The 16651-nt window shown below is 39.8% G+C and overlaps 1 protein-coding gene across 29 annotated transcripts in view; it reads left to right on the top strand.

Annotated features, from left to right (window-relative positions):
* Nucleotides 1-6969, top strand: part of EPB41L3 (erythrocyte membrane protein band 4.1 like 3) — a 140138-nt gene extending 133169 nt beyond the window's left edge. For 28 of the 29 annotated variants that reach the window (XM_017832188.1, XM_017832199.1, XM_017832155.1 and 25 more), the window contains 5 exons: nt 954-1082; nt 1520-1618; nt 2699-2779; nt 3046-3162; nt 4402-5476. In XM_017832188.1, the coding sequence (XP_017687677.1) occupies nt 954-1082; nt 1520-1618; nt 2699-2779; nt 3046-3156 (420 nt within the window). In that variant the 3' untranslated portion in view covers nt 3157-3162; nt 4402-5476. Of the gene's footprint in view, nt 1-953; nt 1083-1519; nt 1619-2698; nt 2780-3045; nt 3163-4401 lie in introns of all 29 variants that reach the window. The other variant, XM_017832210.1, reaches the window with a different exon arrangement.
* The last annotated feature ends 9682 nt before the right edge of the window (nt 6970-16651 follow it).

The following is a 16651-nucleotide window of genomic DNA, read 5'->3' as shown; positions in this document are numbered from 1 at the left end:
CTGTCATGGAAAGTAAAGTGTGCCAAGTTTGTATGATTGCATCTTTGAAGCATGTTTGTTTCTCCTCTTATTTCCTCCTTGCATGGCATGTGCAAGGCTTGTTGCTGCTTTCCATCATTAGCAAAACGCCATGCATGTTTTATGTAAAAGTGCTTTTCATGCTACAGAGAAATACTGAATTTCGTGGTATTTTATGCAACAGATAACCAGATCAGCTGGCATTGTCTTTGGGAAAGTCTGTCCAGATTGGCAAAGTTCATATGTCCTCAAAGACAGGAAATAGATTTTTTTTTTCCACGCTTGGTACAATTATGAACAAGTGTACAGTGTCTTAACCCAGGTTCCTTACCTTAGACCCATTAGCAGAATTTCAAGAGCTGGTTTGCAGAGGGTTTTTTTCCACAGAAGGCAGAAGACTAACCCTGAACAGGGTTCATTCTCTCGTCATGTTAAGAAAGCACAGAATCACAGAATCCCAGAACAGTTGAGGCTGGCAGGGCCCTCGAGCTCATCTGCTCCAACCCTGCTGCTCAAGCAGGGACACCCAGAGTCAGTTGCTGCCCAGGACCATGTCCAGAAAGCTTCTTCTGGACATCTCCAAGAAGGGAGTCTCCACAACCTCCCTGGGCAACCTGTGGCAGTGCTCGGCCACCCTCACAGTGAAAAGGTGTCTCCTGATGTTCAGAGGGAATCTCCTATTTTTCGGGTTGTGAACATTGCCTCTTGTAGTTTTTAGAATGTTTTTGAACTTTGTTTTCATGAAGTCCAGGGAAGTGTGAAGTGTTGCCAGCATTATATACATGTATGTACCACTGTAATGAAGATAATTTTCTCCTTTTTTTTTTTTGTTAAATGCAGAGCACTTTTTAGTTGTTCTTTCTTTTCCCCAAGCAAAAAAAAAAAAATCCTTCTGAGAAATCCATATTCCAATTCCTTGTTTTTTGTTCACACAGTCACCAGTTGTGAAGACTGAGACTATCAGTTTCAGCAGTGTTCCTGGTGGGGAAAACCTTGAAATTTCAACAAAAGAAGTGCCAGTAGTCCATACAGAAACAAAAACCATTACTTATGAGTCTTCTCAGGTAAGAAATTCTGCAAAAGACACTGTCTAATTTAATATGCCCTTAAGGAACTCATGTTTCTTTACCCATTTTTAAGTGTATGCCTTAGTGTAAATTGTTCTAAATTGTTCAAGTATTAAATATTGGCATGAGGAGGATGTACATCAGAATAACTTACCTGAGGGTGACTCTCATGTTCTGGTGTAGGGCCTTTCTAGATAAAACTACAGATTTAAAAATGCCAGCTTCTCATCTGTCCTTCCAGAAGTGAAGGGGAGCCTCCAGATGCAGAGAGAGAAATACTGACACATGATCACCCTAATAGCAGTTATCTCCCTACCATTAGATGCTCACTTTATGAAGAACTGTAGAAACAGGGAAGTTTAACAGTCCAGTTCTTGTCTCCCTGTGCTCAGAAGCACTTTTTTTGATGACTGGTTTTCTCTTCTGGTTCCTAGGTGGATTCCGGTGCTGACTCCGAACCAGGTGTATTGATGAGTGCACAGACTATCACATCTGAAACCACCAGCACTACAACTACTACACATATCACCAAAGTAAGTCCTCAGAAAACAGGGAGCTCTTTTTTCACCAAGGTGCATGCTTTCTTAAGCTCAGTTCCATGATTTATTTCAAATTGTGGACGCATGCGTATGCTCTCTAGGCAAAATCTTGTATGCTTTGGGTACCTGTCTTCGTTTACCTGTCTTTGGCTATACTGACTTGATTAACTCATCACCCAAAAACTTGACCAGAGTCCTGAAAGTCATGAACATTTAGCATATGTCTTTACAAACACAAAACCTTGTTGTGCAGAGACACTTGATTTACCTGCAAATACTATCTGGAACTGGAAGCAGGATAATCACATTGGCATCATTTGGTAATCTGGAAGGAATAATTTACCTGAACATGAGGCTCCACTGACATGACTATACTGCCTTTCATTCCTGAGCTGTTGCCTGTGCACGGTGTTGAAAGCACATAGTAAATCTGTACCATGTAATCATAACAGGACATTCAGTCAGCTCAGACACCATGGCTGTGTTTCTGGGTAGTACCATGGGGAACTCTCCAACAGCCAGACTGAAAGCTCGTAGCTGCAAAGACAAAAGATGTTGGCTCTTCCAAGTTCCAAGACAGCATCTAAATAACAGTTCCTCCCTAAGCAGAAACTCTCTTAGTGCTCTGATAGCTCTCCTACCAGTATTCATTGGGGACAGGATTTCATCTTTCTACAGTGAAGTTTCTAATGCTACTAACCTTTTAGTAGACGAGCTATACAGAGGCCATACCACCCTGTATTGTATGGAGTGTCTGTATTCCCATTCTGTTCTTCATGGGACAAATTTACTATAAATACCTACCATTTTTGACATACAAACATCTCTCCTGATATATGTGCAGATTGACTAGAATCATAAAATAATCTGTGTCGGAAGGACCTTGGGAGGTCATTAATCCATTGAGAGCAAGCTGACTTCAGAGCCGCTTAGGGTGCAGCTCTGGGTTGCCCTTTCTGCATGTGCTGTTTGAGCCAGTTCAGTCCAGTCATGTCTGGGTTCCTGCCGTGATCATTCTCTGGATGAGTAGCAGCACTCCAAAGTTACTGACATGCATTTGTCCCTCCCATCTAGACTGTGAAAGGAGGCATCTCAGAGACAAGAATTGAAAAAAGAATAGTCATCACAGGAGATGCAGATATTGATCATGATCAGGTAAAATCTATAAACTGCTAAAAAAGCTACCATGAAGACTGCCAAAGAGAACATTTCTAAATACTGCTTTGGCAGATACTGTTCATACTGGCATGTCTTAAATTAAACTGGATTAGTAGTTAAATCATTGATGGTATATTTCATATTTTAATCATTTTCCCCATTTGTAAATTGTGTAATATCTCATGAATCTCTCCACCTTGCTACTGATCATGCATGTTCCACCTCCTTTTTGTTTTTGCCCTTCTGTGGTTTCCTTGGGATAGGCGCTGGCTCAGGCAATTAAAGAAGCCAAAGAGCAGCACCCTGACATGTCAGTGACCAAAGTAGTGGTACATAAAGAGACAGAAATCACACCAGAAGATGGGGAGGATTGACCAGAGGTAAGAAGATTAGATGATTTTCCTAGGCATTTACTGGGCTGGCATGTTGCAAATGTTGTTCTCCTACCATATTTCACCTCTAACTCTTCGCTTTCTCTCAGTGGCGTTTTCCACTTGCATTTGCGTTGGTTATCAGTTCTGGTATTTGAAAGTAAACCACATTCAGCTCTAATCATCTGTCTTCATTTAACGGTGCCAGCTGGAGAAAGAGAACTACTCATTTGCTTTCGTTGGCTCTCTGAAAAGTCCTCATTGTCCATGCTTTGTTATAGTCTAATTTTCTAATTCTGAAGTAATAAAAAATCATCTGCTTTCGTATCATTTAAGAACAAAAAATAATTTGTTCTTAAAGGTGTGCATTTTGGTTTAAAAATGCAAAGGAAAAAACTTACAGCTGCTTTTTAAATGTCCCTTGCAGATATGTTACAAGTTATGTTTTAATTCCCAACTTGCAAAGATATGGTCCAACTTGCTGTTAAACGCAGTGAATTAGTTTGTCAGTATTTGGGTGTCTTGGCTTTCTTGTATTTGAAAGAACATTTTATGTTTTAAAGCAGCATTGTTTATCAGGATGAGATGATAATGCAGCTTTTCTCGTGTCAAGCTTTTTTTCAGTAAAGGCATGCTCTCCAATAGTGGCTGGATAAACAGACATCTTAATATTCCTATATTTCTTCTGTGTGCAGAAACATGCCATGCATACTAACCTGCTATGCAAAAGCTGTTAATGCCAGCACCACTGCACAAATTGCTTTGAATGCTGTATGCAGAAGGGGAAGAAAACGCTTCTTGTCAGATTTGTTGGAATCAATAGCAGCATTTTATTCTTAAAACAATATGTATTCCTTAGCACTTGGTGTAAGTAACAGAGTATAATGCACAGCACCTTTTGAAGCTCTTTGGCTCTTCTGCTTTTGGATATACAGACCCTAAAGAAAACTGAATTTCAGTGTCAGTTATTTATTTGGAAGATGGAACCAGTCACTAAGGAGTGAGTAGCTGTGATTCTTGTGGTATTCTGCTAATTGTTTCAAAGACAGCTCAGTGTGGCTGGCTTAAAAGTCTATTGATGTCGCTAATTCTTTCCATTGGCATCAGTGGACTTTGGATTTGGTCCAAGTTGCTTATACTGGGATGATGCCATTTTCAAATAGCTTTTCTTACATGAACAAAGTTACAAAATATCTTTTGTAAGAGAGTAGTTGCTTCAAATAATTAACTCAATTCTCTTTTCTGCAGGAATAACCTAGATTGCATATGAATCCAGACATGCATACCAGTAGGAATACGAGAGCCTATACGGAGTCTCAGTTCCAACATGACTGACTTGTATCTGTCTATGGAAAATTTCAGTACAGAAGAATTGATCTTGACCGTTAATAAAGAAACTGGCAGAGATACCTTCCCATAGAAAGCAATCTGAATCAGCAGCAGTTAAACAATATTGCATGAAGCAACAATAAAATTACAGAAAAGCAGCATTTTTAATTTTCTTAAAATGTCTAAGTTTTCAGCTATACCTGCACGTTCATAAACAATATAAACAGTGATCTCATGTAACACATAAACAGTTCATGCCTTTCACAGTTTCTGAAAGTCTAAACAAATTAAAATTTGTTAGGTGGCAAGCCTTTTGTTTATGGATATTGTAAATGAAGATTACCCCCAGAATGCTAGAAGCTGTATAGGTACTGTGTATAATGTTTTACCACACATTAGATGTGCCAATAACACAGTTTATTCGGTAAACAACTTGAATCTTATATTTGTTTCATCTGGTTTTATTACTGCCCGATAAACAATGATGAATCTCTACTCTTATCAAAACATTTAAATGCTTACAAAGTGTGCTTTGTATACCTGAATGAATACCCTATGAGGTAGTAATGATTTTAGTATATTAACTTTACCGATTTTTGTCAACATTGTTCAGAGTCAGCTTCCAGTCACCCTTCACAGATCCTAACCTTGTAAATTATATGTAGTTATTTTGGAGAAAAAAAAAAGAATATCTGTATTTTACTTAGTTTGCAGCTTTAGAAAATTATTAATCTGAAATAACCGTGATGGTTTTCTATTGATTTCCCTTTTGTTCTCAGAGGAAAAAGAAAATCTGTTTGAGAATCTGGTCAGCATTTACTATCTAGTTCAGAGTCAAGCCTTAACCTGTACAGAACATCCACCAAAAACTCATTAGTGTCCAGCTCTAATACCCACAGAAGGGATAGCGTCCATTACACTGTCAGCTGCATCACAACACATGGTGAATGTATGTTTCTGCATAGTGAAATAAAAGTGGTAAATGCATCCAAAATCGTATTGTTCTGTGTCTAAAAGCACCTAGAGTTTTTTAATATTCAAAACATCAAAATGTTACATTTGTAGGACACCACAGGTTTTACTCGTGTGCACAGTAGATGTGTTTTGTCTTCAGCGGCTGACGCTGCACTGTGCAGACAGTGGGAGTTAGCAAAGCATCCGAAGGGATGACGGTGTTCACCTTTGTGCATATGATGTTTGCAAAGGAAAAGGACTGTTTGGTTCCTTCTGTTTTCTCTGGTTGTGTAAACATTTCACTGAAGCTAAATGAAGGATTTTGTCATTGCTTAGAAAGTAAAGGACAGTAGGGCTTGATCCAGATCCACTCTCTTTTAGTACATTTGTTCTGAAATATGGATAAAATTGTCTTTAAATCAGTACTTACTTATGGTTCTCTCTTTCTGCTCCTTTGCCACATCTCATTGACACTCCCCTGGTAGTTTAAGAGATATATGTAACAATTACATATACCCTTCAATCTGTATTTCCTTGCAGTATTGAAAGAAAATGGGTACAAGCAGACTTTTCAGGACATAAAGGGCCAAATTTGCCCTTCGTTGTTTACACAGGGCTCCCTCTCATTGAAGTCAATGGATTTGGCTTCATTGGAGAGCAGGATTTGACCCAGTGACTTGTTAATAAATGTTTATTTTCATAATTTAGAAAAAAAAATAGTATATATAGAGAGAATAACCTGTAGATAATAATTAAAAGTAATATCCTGAGGCTTTTAAAGCTTTGCCCTTAGTCTCTAAAACATCTTCCTTCCACCAGCCATTCTTCATGCCTTTAAATCCAGAGTGCTAATGATGTAACACACACCCCCCAAACTCCCATCATTGCTCACTTTTCACCTACTAACCACCGGTTAGTTGTGAATTTTGATGGCCCTCTCCTAGTCCAAGAGCATCTCTGTTCTCATCCCTCTGGGTGACAGTAGGCTCAGCTCTCTGGTGCTGCTGGCGGCCAGGGGTGGAGGAGGTCCTCACCTTGTCTCGGCAGACAGCATGCCAGGTCCTCCCTACTGCATGGGGAGTTTAAAAATAGACTCTGAAGCCATATCGATCCTCCCTCAGGTGCCCCTCATGTTGTCAGCTAAGGAACAGCATTGTATTACCTCAGAGAGACACGAGGCGATCACACAGCCTTCTCTCCAGAGTTAGCATTATATTTTAGCATGGCTTGAGGAGGTTGTACTCTGGTGATCCTGCACAGTATGTATGCTGTCTAAAGATATTGTGTCATAAGAAGTTAGTCTCCTTGGAAAGGACGCTCACCGCTAAGACACAGCCTAAGCACATACAAACTATGAGGAGATGAGAGTGGACAGGCAAGGACATCTCAGTGCCACTGTTGGTAGTAGACCCTTGTTTGGGGGATGGTTCCTGGAAGTGATGGCTTTGGTTTTTGTTAGAAACTGTTTCTTGGGTTGTCTACCTAATGCTGTGCCACATGAAATAAAGAGCACCTGCCTGTTTCTACCAACCATCTTTTGTCTCCGTCTCTTCTCATTTATTGTTGGTCTTTGTCTGGCCTCTCAACATAAACAGCTTAGAAAACAAACCATCAAATATTGTGTTACTTGAAAACACCACTGCCAACACAGACAGCAGTACAGGAGACAGACTCACTTGCTACAACTGGAGTCACAGCTTCAGCCCCACACTCTGCACCATTGTAGTAAGGGACCCAGATGTCCGGGCAGGGCTTTGCGCACCAGGCAAGAGTGGGCATCACAAGTGATCACAGCAATTGTGACCATTACAGATACAGAAAGAGTGAATACATCGCCTTGGCATTTTTTAAGGTTTTTTGAAATCCCTTAACAGTTATCCCTCTGAAGTTTTTCTAAGGCTGTCTCATCACAAATGACAAGTAATGGTATTTCTGTGCTCAAGCACACATAAAAAAAATTAATAAGCTTCTAAATCCATATAGTAGATCAGAGCAAGGATTTAACAGCTTGGTCCTGTTTCTTCCCAGAGCAGATTTAGACAGCTGGTGAGATGATGTGGTTAACCTGTACAACAATTCGTATCTACTAAAATTACAGCTCCTTATAAATAGTTCTTCATGACATATAAATTGTACATTGAGTCCAGGCTTCAGTTCGGTAATCACACTGGCAAGTCTTGCTGCAGGTTTCTTGCCTTAAACCAAAATAGTTCTGTCGTTTAAGATCATAAGGCCATTTAGAAGCTTCACCTTTACACATTCCCTCTTCACAGGTAATAATGGTGAGATAACGAAATGCATTCCCCTTTTTTGTACTGGAACAACAATGGTCTAAATTCTGCAGAGCTAGAAATCAAACCTTTATTTTTCATTATTTTTCCTAGTTATTTAAAGTTTGTGACATGCCTGAGGCAATGGTGAGATATGTTGCACGATTATATTTTTTAATGTTTGTTGAACACACCAGAAGCACATACTATATACTGTATTGCCCAAAAAAAATCCCACAAAATCAACCACATGCTCAAACTGGCCAGCACCATTTTTATATTGTTATTTTATTGTTATTGTTGTTTTATATTGTTAGTTACCATACAGTCTGAGATGCTACACAAAAAACTGTCTCAAATAAACAAAGTTCAAACTTAAACCAAAGGAAAGGCTATTTTCATTTGACTTTAACTATTATAAAGCATTAAGAAGAAAATTTTTTCAAGGTACATATATCGCAAACTTTAGCTCACTGTTTTGAAATTTGATCTTAGCTCTTCCCTATTGTTAACTTTAAGGAAAATCTTTAATTGGGCAATATCTCATTCCCTGGTCTTAGATCCACTTTTTCCTGAAGTACATGGAAGAGTAAAAATTGACTAATGAGAAGAAGTTAAAAACAATTGTTGAATTCTCTTTTTTTCCTATTCCATGATGTAATGAAGCAGACACTTGTTTTTAAATATTTTCTGTTGGTACTGAACTTCCTTCAGTTCACTTTACTGATCTAGTCTCCTGAGATGTCTTTGTAATTTTCTTTTGATCCTGAAACTCCCTGTCTCTAGTAACAGGCTTTCAGGGTTGATGTTTTCTGTGGCCATGTGCTTATCAAATGACACAAAACTCTCCACTGAGTGGAATAAGACCAAAGTCCTCTCAAACATCCATCCTCTCAAAAGATCTGGGGCTGGATGGACAGCAAGAAAGGCTACATATGATAACAGGAGCTGAGCTGGACCTCCTACAGTCCTGTATAGATCCCAAGATATAGTGCTGGTTTGAGGTACTATGGATGGACTATGGGTGGACTAATGCACAACTATGAGAAACGCTATCCCCATTGTTTATACTATTTTTAAAGAGAGAAGAAATTAAGCACTTTTCTTAAATCTATAGATTCCAAAGGCTATATCAGTCTTACACTGCAAATAGTGGTTTGCTGTGTCTTTTGTCGCTAGTGTTATGCCACATCAGGAAAGAGTCTGCCCATGGTTGCTCTGGTCCCTCAGAGCAACACAAAATACCAGTCTTCCTAGCAAAACCTTGGTCATACACTTATGTGGCAGTTTGAGCCACGTTAGAAATCCAAAATCCAATTTCCAGGCTTCTCCACCCCTTCCCACAATTTATCTCAACGCTGAAGAGAAAACTTTCAGGCAAGAGGGGGAAGTATTTACATTTATTTACACAAATAAATATACTGTACAAACTAAAAGCAACTATATATATATATATATATATATATATATAATTACACTTCTATCAGTCCCTTTGAAGCTTCTCCTTTTAACTTTAGTCCAGGAAAAGCCTTTTCAGGCTGATAAGTAACCAGTCTCTCTCTCATGGGGATGTCTGGGGCCCCTGAACACTCCCTACCAACCTCCAGCTGTTTGCTGCAGTCTTTTCTCCTCACGAAGTCCAAGAAGGTAGCTTTAAGTCCGTCCTCTCATATCTTGGTTCGTAGGCTGCTGTAGTTCAGTCAGTTTATCAACGTCCCCTGAGTTAGTTTTCAGCTGCCCCCAGTCAAACATCTGTAGGGCAACTCCCGAGCCCTTTGGCCTGTCTCCAATTCTTGCCTGAAGTTCTTCCAACTGTTGCAATGAATCACAACTGTTTCTCCTGGCAACCGAGCCTCCTCCTCCGGTCCATCTCTTGGCTTAGCTTCAATACCAAGCCTTAAAATCCACCCCCCACCAGCCTCAATGCAGTGTGGGGGGAAAAAGCCCCCTAGCCTTGGCCACAGGCAGCTTGGTCAGGTTATACACTGTCCCAAGCGTCCCACAGCTGCGGGGGGGAGGAAGAGGGCCTGGCCTCCTCGCAAGGGGCCTGCCTCTCCCTCTTACCTCAGGTACTGTGAGTCTCTTCTTTCACAAAACACACTCATTTCAGTGCTGCCTCCAACTCTGGCCTAGGCAGAGTTGGGGGCCACAGGGCTCCCCTTCCCACCTGGAGGGGGGGAAGAAGGAGTCCAGCCACCCCCTGGCCTTCTACGCCTACACACAGCAGACACCAACAGAAATTGCCAACAGCTCCCAGTGGCTGTGTATATGTGATTTTTTAGCAGAAGCGAACAAGACGAGGGGTGATTGGCTCTCCAGGGAACACTGCCCTGGCACCCAATCACCTCTGAGCCCCCAACTCTCAGGAAGGGGTCAGTCTTAACCCATGACAACTTAAAAAGACCCTTTGTAGTTACGCATCTTTTAGTTCCATTTCAAGGATTTACATTTAAATAAACAATGGGGCGCATTGCTATTAGTTTTCATATAAAAATATTTTCCACAAGTTTCTGTATTCATTAACTGAAAGCAGATTATTCCATTGTCTTGGAAGTACTGTTAGCCCTTGTTCATACTGTACATTACTCTGGTTTATGCCACTTGATTCCACCTCCACCCTTTTTTCTGTTTCCCATTCAACATCAGTGCTGCTTCTCAATTAGAACTAATGGCTCCTGTAAAGACAGTTGGAACAGAATTTCAAAAATTCTGTTTTAAATGAAAACCAGTATGCTCAAATTACACAAAAAAGTCAGTCAACTCTCTTTCATCATCTTGTGTTCCCAAAGGCAGCTATAACCTCCATAAACCAGTGACCTCACTCTTGCAGCTGAAATGACCATCAGTCATTGTAAGCAGGATTAATGGCCTGTTCTTTGAGAATGACTACAGTGACATAAAGTGGAAAAGAAAAATGAGAAAGAGTACTGACACTGGAAATTGTTTTCATTTTTAAACACATTAGACTTTTATCTCGACAGTCTACTAGCTCTGTTTTCTCCAGTGCAAAACTTAAAGAAGAACCTTTTATTCTTGACCGAGGGGGTCAAGGGATGGGAGGTGAACTGGGTTTCTCCAGAGTTTACTAGGCATTTCTTTTCCATTTTCTAGAAGTAACTTTGCTGTCTGCTGTGTTGTGTTGTACCATGACTCTCAACTTCTGTGCACAAGCAAAGCTCGGGCAATGTCAACTAATTGGAACTGCAAAACACAGATCCCAGAACGAATGGAGCTTTGGGGCTGCCTGAATTACAACTCAGAGCACCATGTTTCCACACAAGCCCTGCTTTACAGTGCACATGTTAAGTACTGAGCATGTGTTATTTGATGAATAATCCTGTGTGACTATAGTGTAAAAAAGACAAGATTATACACAGCACATGATGGGGCTCACAGAAGGGTGTGTCATAAATTGTACAACAGAGCAAAAAAAAAAAATGAAAGCAATATATCTGAGTGTACAAAAGCAAATCATTAAGAAACCTTCAAAGCCTCTTCCAGTAGGAAGAGTATAGCTAGTATGATGATACTGTTTAATTAAATCAACAGTGTTACCAGTACAGATGTCCTTCCTCAGTGGATTTAGGAGGCTGTTTCTCAGACATCGGTTTTCTGGCCAAACAGTTGATGGATTTGGCATACAAAGGTTTCTAAAGGCATTTATATTCCTTTAGTCCAATCTCCAATCTATATGCAACTTACATACCCATCAATCTTTTTATATAGTCACAGAGGTGTTGACAGTTTAACGGCTCATCTCTAAAACACGTAAATCCTAAGATGGACTAAAACAAACACATTTCCACAGAACATTATTTGTTCTAATAGTATTTTGATGAAATCATCTTTGAATATGGATTAAGCAAAGGATCTTTGTTTTGGTTTGTTTTTTTCCATTCAAAATGCCATCTGGTTATTGACATGTAAGAAGATTTTTTTTCCTGTAATCAGATGACATGTCAGTACAGATACCTTTTGTCATATTGATCTATAAAAGTGAAAATGTAGCATGAAAACACTGCAACGTGTGGCCCGATAATACAGAAATAAAAGACTGTCTTTAGTATCTGTGCAATGTGGTTCTGTGATGAGGAAGCTTCTGCAGACTCTCGGAATACAGCCTGTAATAGTTAGTTATCGTACCACTTCCCAGTTATTTTAAATTCTTTTTGTCCCTTCTTGCTTTCTTTCATATTCTCCAATGTAACCCATCTGTCTTTGATCTATCAGGCTCCTCTCTTGTGCATCCTCTCTCCCTTCCAACTTCATGGCTTTTAAGCAAACTGCATCTGCTGCTTCTCTTTGCATTCATTCTCCTATTACATCTTATCCCACCTATCAACCTTCTTTAAAGTCTTTAAAGCTAGTTCTCTCTGTCCTGCAGTGTTCCCCAGTCATCCCTAACCACCTCAGCTCCTACAATGACGGTACATCCAACCCTTAAGTGTGTATTTCTTTGCTTTCATATCTCTCCAAATTTCAGTCTTGTTTCATTCTTTTCATCACTGGTGTCTTTCCCATAAATGATTTTACAGTACTCCCTTTGATTTTTTTTTTTTTGTAGACACTTTCTCCCTCTTCAGCCTTCATCTGATCTCTTTCAGTATTTGCCAATTTTCTCTCGCATTGACACTTGGACCTTTCATGTTTTCTGATCCATTAGCTTTAATGGATTGTCATCTGCTTTCAGACCTTTTAAACCCCATCCTGACTTTCCCGCACCTCTTTCTGACCTGTCACTGAAAAGCATGCACGATGGAAATCCTGCAGATAGTTTTCCTTAAGTGCAAAAACATTTATTTTCTCTAACAATGTTAAACCACACTCTTGTATTTAAATAAATCCTTCCCCCAAGTAGACAATATACATGATGCCTGTTGCGTATACTTCTTTCTGCATGAGCTCTTGCCCATGCTTTCCAAGGAGAGCATAATTAACAAGCAGAATGACTATTACCATCCTCTCTAATTCCTCTTAATTCTCAATTTCCACTTACCCTTTTCACAGACATAGAAGTTTTTTGTCTACTTCAACTTCTGAAAGCCTCAATACATCCTCATGATTGCATCCCAAGGCATCTTTCTCCTCAAAAATATCAGCTTTATTTCCTAAATTTTTAGTTCCTCTCACTGTAAAAATGTCTGCTCTGGTCTCCAGCAACTCTCAATTTCACATCCAGTATCATGTTGTCAGCATTATCTAGAGCTACTCTCTTCCATTCTGGAGGCCAGCATGTTTTCCGCCACAGCAGCTCTTCTCCAGGCTCAGGACCAGTACATTTCTGTTATTCTCCATGACTTGTCCTCTCTATAGACACATACCCCACTTTTCTATCTTAATCCTCTCTTCTCCATGTTCAGTTAAGTCCTTTTGACCCTCTTTTAGCAACAGGGTGTCTTTGGAGCTTATGGCGTGCATCCTATCTCCCTTTACACCGCCTTGCTGTGATTCTCCAGGAATGTGGATTCAGCCCATATTTCTGTCCAGCTTAATAAAAAGAAGATAAGTATTACTTCTGTTCAATCAATTTGTGTGTATTTACAGCTGCAGCACTGTTTAGTAGAAACAGCTCTGCTATTTGCGTAACCACATTATGACTTCTGTGTGAAGGCAAAATGGAGACACCCCCAGGCAATGAGATATTTGTTAGTGTGTGAGAATAAAGAGGTAACATCATTGCTATATTGATGGCAAAACTGTTTTGGCATAACAGCCAGTTTTATTTCCACCTATAAAGTTGCCCCAGGACCAAATAGTTGTCTTCAGTAGGGCTCAACATTGCACGATCTCTGAACTGGAGCTGGTTTCTGCCTGATTTGCTCAGAGCAAGGGCTGAGGAATGGGACTGTTTCCTCCCATTGTAATACTTATGGCCCTTACTTAAAGCCTAGGAATGCAAAGAAATCTTCTGATCCATGTGAGTCAGGCTGCTATGACACATGTTGGCCAAGTCAGGTATCAACTCACTGATTACATGCGTCGGCACATTTGTACTAAAATGGTGCATCAGCACTATTTATTCAGTCATGCCACTAAGCTCTCCTTCAGTGCATTTAATGATGTAGGAAGGGGATGAGATAGAAAAAGAGAGTCAGGCAGAGCAAAAGCTCTGCCATAGCCTTGTGGGTGACAGAAACCTTGGCTGACACCCGGCATGTTCCACCTGTGTTGTCAAGTACATCAATCATTTCAGCAATAAAAGCTAATGAATGTTGGGACAACAGTAGCACCAGTTGGGTCCCTACCCAAATTTTTATCATTATATGTCCTTGTTTGACCAGAAATATATGTACAGTGTGGGGACTTGATTCCAGTTTCTCCAGTGAAGTATGTTAATTTCCTGTTGACCACTAACCCTACAGCGTCAGGAAAGACACCTGGTACTGTGGCAAGCCAAAACCCATTGCTCTATTGATTTGGAATAAAGTATTTAGTCACAGGAAAACTAATTTGGCCAAAGCTAAAACCTACCAGTGATGGGTGGAAAAAACCCTACCCACAGCCTTAACAAAATTCCTCTAACAGCAGCAGTATTATTCACATGTTATGGTGGAGAAATCAATTCCTTCACTGTGTATGATGGAACTTATTTTTGAGCCTGGGGGTGATGATGTGACTGAGATATAAGGTAGTTGGTAATAGTTCAGCACCAAGAAAGCTACTTCTTATGACTGAGTCTCAGTAAAAAGACTGCACCATCAACTCTGTGCTGTGTCTACAGAACTAATTCTGTGCTTCTTTAAGGCAAAAGCAAGGGTGACAGAGGGTTAGAAAAATCTTGTGGCTGTTCATACAAGAACTATTACATAGAAAAAAGAAAACCTCCAAACACATCCAGGTAAAATAATGGAGTAGTGTTGTAGCATGAAGTGATACAGAACAACCAATAGCTATGTGGGTTTTGTAAAAACCTTTTTTTTTTTTTTTTAAGGAAAATTAGGTAGGGGGGCAATGCTAATCCAGGACTTCTGTAGAGAGAACACAACCTCTTTGTCTAAGTGTCACTTGGTAAAATAATAGATCAGACAAAATGTTGTACTGCAGGAGTAACAAAATTATCATATATGCAATACAACATATCTCTTCTGTTAGTATGTATGAATAGAAATAGGAATAGAAAAGGCCATCCCCATAATGTTGCTAGGTTCCACAGATGCCTTCAGTGTGTATACTAAACCATAATTCTAATCATGTCTTTTGATACCAAAAACTCTCTTATAATTTTTAATGTATACCAGTGAGAAACTAGGGGGAAGATGGTCTAAATCCAATGCCTGCAGACCTCCAATTCCTGTGAATTTTACAGCTGGTGATGGCTCATTCATGAGCACAAATGTCAAGGGGTTTCATGATGCAGCAGTATTTGCATATGTATTTTCCCATTCATAAACAGAGGATGAAACTACGCACATGAAACTATAAATTCTGTGAGCAAGATTGAAGTATTTCAACACTAAACCAGTAATATCTACATGAAATTATGCAAAGCAGCTATTGCTGAGACTCCCAAGTGATCTGATTTTGGCTATACATACTTTGATAATGATCCACCTTAAATTCTCTACTTGGTCCAAGAAGACCTCTGCTAGCTCAACTACACTGGCAAGTAGATTTGTTATATGTCAGTTGGTAAAGCAAACATTGTTTGTCAAAACTAATGTCTACTGTGTTGGCACCAACAATTAAAACTCCCCAATATCGGTCTCTCCTCCGGCACTGTTTCCCTGCCAAGGAAAGAAATAATGATCTTTTGAGACAGCATTTGTATCTAAGACTTTTTAATATAGATGCCTCATCTTCTGCATCCATTTTTTTTCACAGGGGAAGAAAAAATAGCAGACAGTAGGGTTTCTCTCTTGATTCTTTTGGGAATATACTGATGGATAGAAGTCATTAATCCCATGCAGGTTTTGCTTCTGACAGGGCAAGCCGTTGTCCTCAGAAGATATGATATTTGAGAGCATTTGATCTGTTAGTGTCTTTTCTACCTGGTTTGCATCAATTTCCTCACCAGCCTTCCCTGCCCAGTTACACTTTAAGTAATCTAGAACTGCAGCAGGGGGAGAAACCGGCCTCTCCTTGTTCTATTTCTGCTTTCTGTATCCCTCCCAGATATTCTGCAGTGTTTCTCACTGTATGCATTACAGGACCCTTGGCACTCAGCACCCACCATCATCCTTCTAAAAAAGTTTTCATCTCGATCTTTTCTCTCTGGGATGGAGTCATGGCCAGGCGTCACATTGAGCTTTACTCTCATATTCCTGGTAAAAGGAAATAGGGACACAAGTCACAAGACCTGAAGATCTGACCTTACTGGTCTACTGAATTCAACCTACAAATACAATATTGCTACTACCTTGCTGTCAGAAATTTTCATAGGCATCCATATCCATGCAAGGTGACAGGGAAACTCTCTGCATGTGTACTTACTTGTCAGCCAATACCTGCAGCCTGCTCAGAGCCTGCTATGCTAGCAGTCAGAGCTAGGATCTTCCCACGTTATAAAAACCCATATACTGGGTCCCAGTCCCTTTGGTGAGTATGACCAAGCACTAATCTTTCTGTTGGCAGAAGAGAAGTGCCTACAATAGCTACCTAAAGAGAAGTTCAAACATAAATAATGTAACGCCCTCCTCTGCTTTTTTCTATTTTTATTTTTATTCAGTGATAGCTGCAATATATCTATACCCATTTATCAAATGCCCACCATCATTTATAATTCTTTATACCTTGCTGCTATGGCTGATGAGCAGAAGTTCACAAACGCAGAGTGTGTCAGTATTATTGCCAGCTAGAGCCCCTCGGAAAACTAATGTCAGTCTCTATTCAACATATCTCATTGCAAACATTAAGGTGTAAATTATTAATCTCATGGCTGATAGAGAATAAATGGAATATTTCCTTCAATATATTTAATAGGAATTTCTCTTAGACTGAATTCAGTC

The sequence above is a fragment of the Lepidothrix coronata genome, unplaced genomic scaffold, assembly GCF_001604755.1.
Source record: "Lepidothrix coronata isolate B3197 unplaced genomic scaffold, Lepidothrix_coronata-1.0 Scaffold6, whole genome shotgun sequence".
Lineage (NCBI taxonomy): Eukaryota > Metazoa > Chordata > Aves > Passeriformes > Pipridae > Lepidothrix > Lepidothrix coronata.
This window is presented reverse-complemented; position numbering and strand designations above follow the sequence as displayed.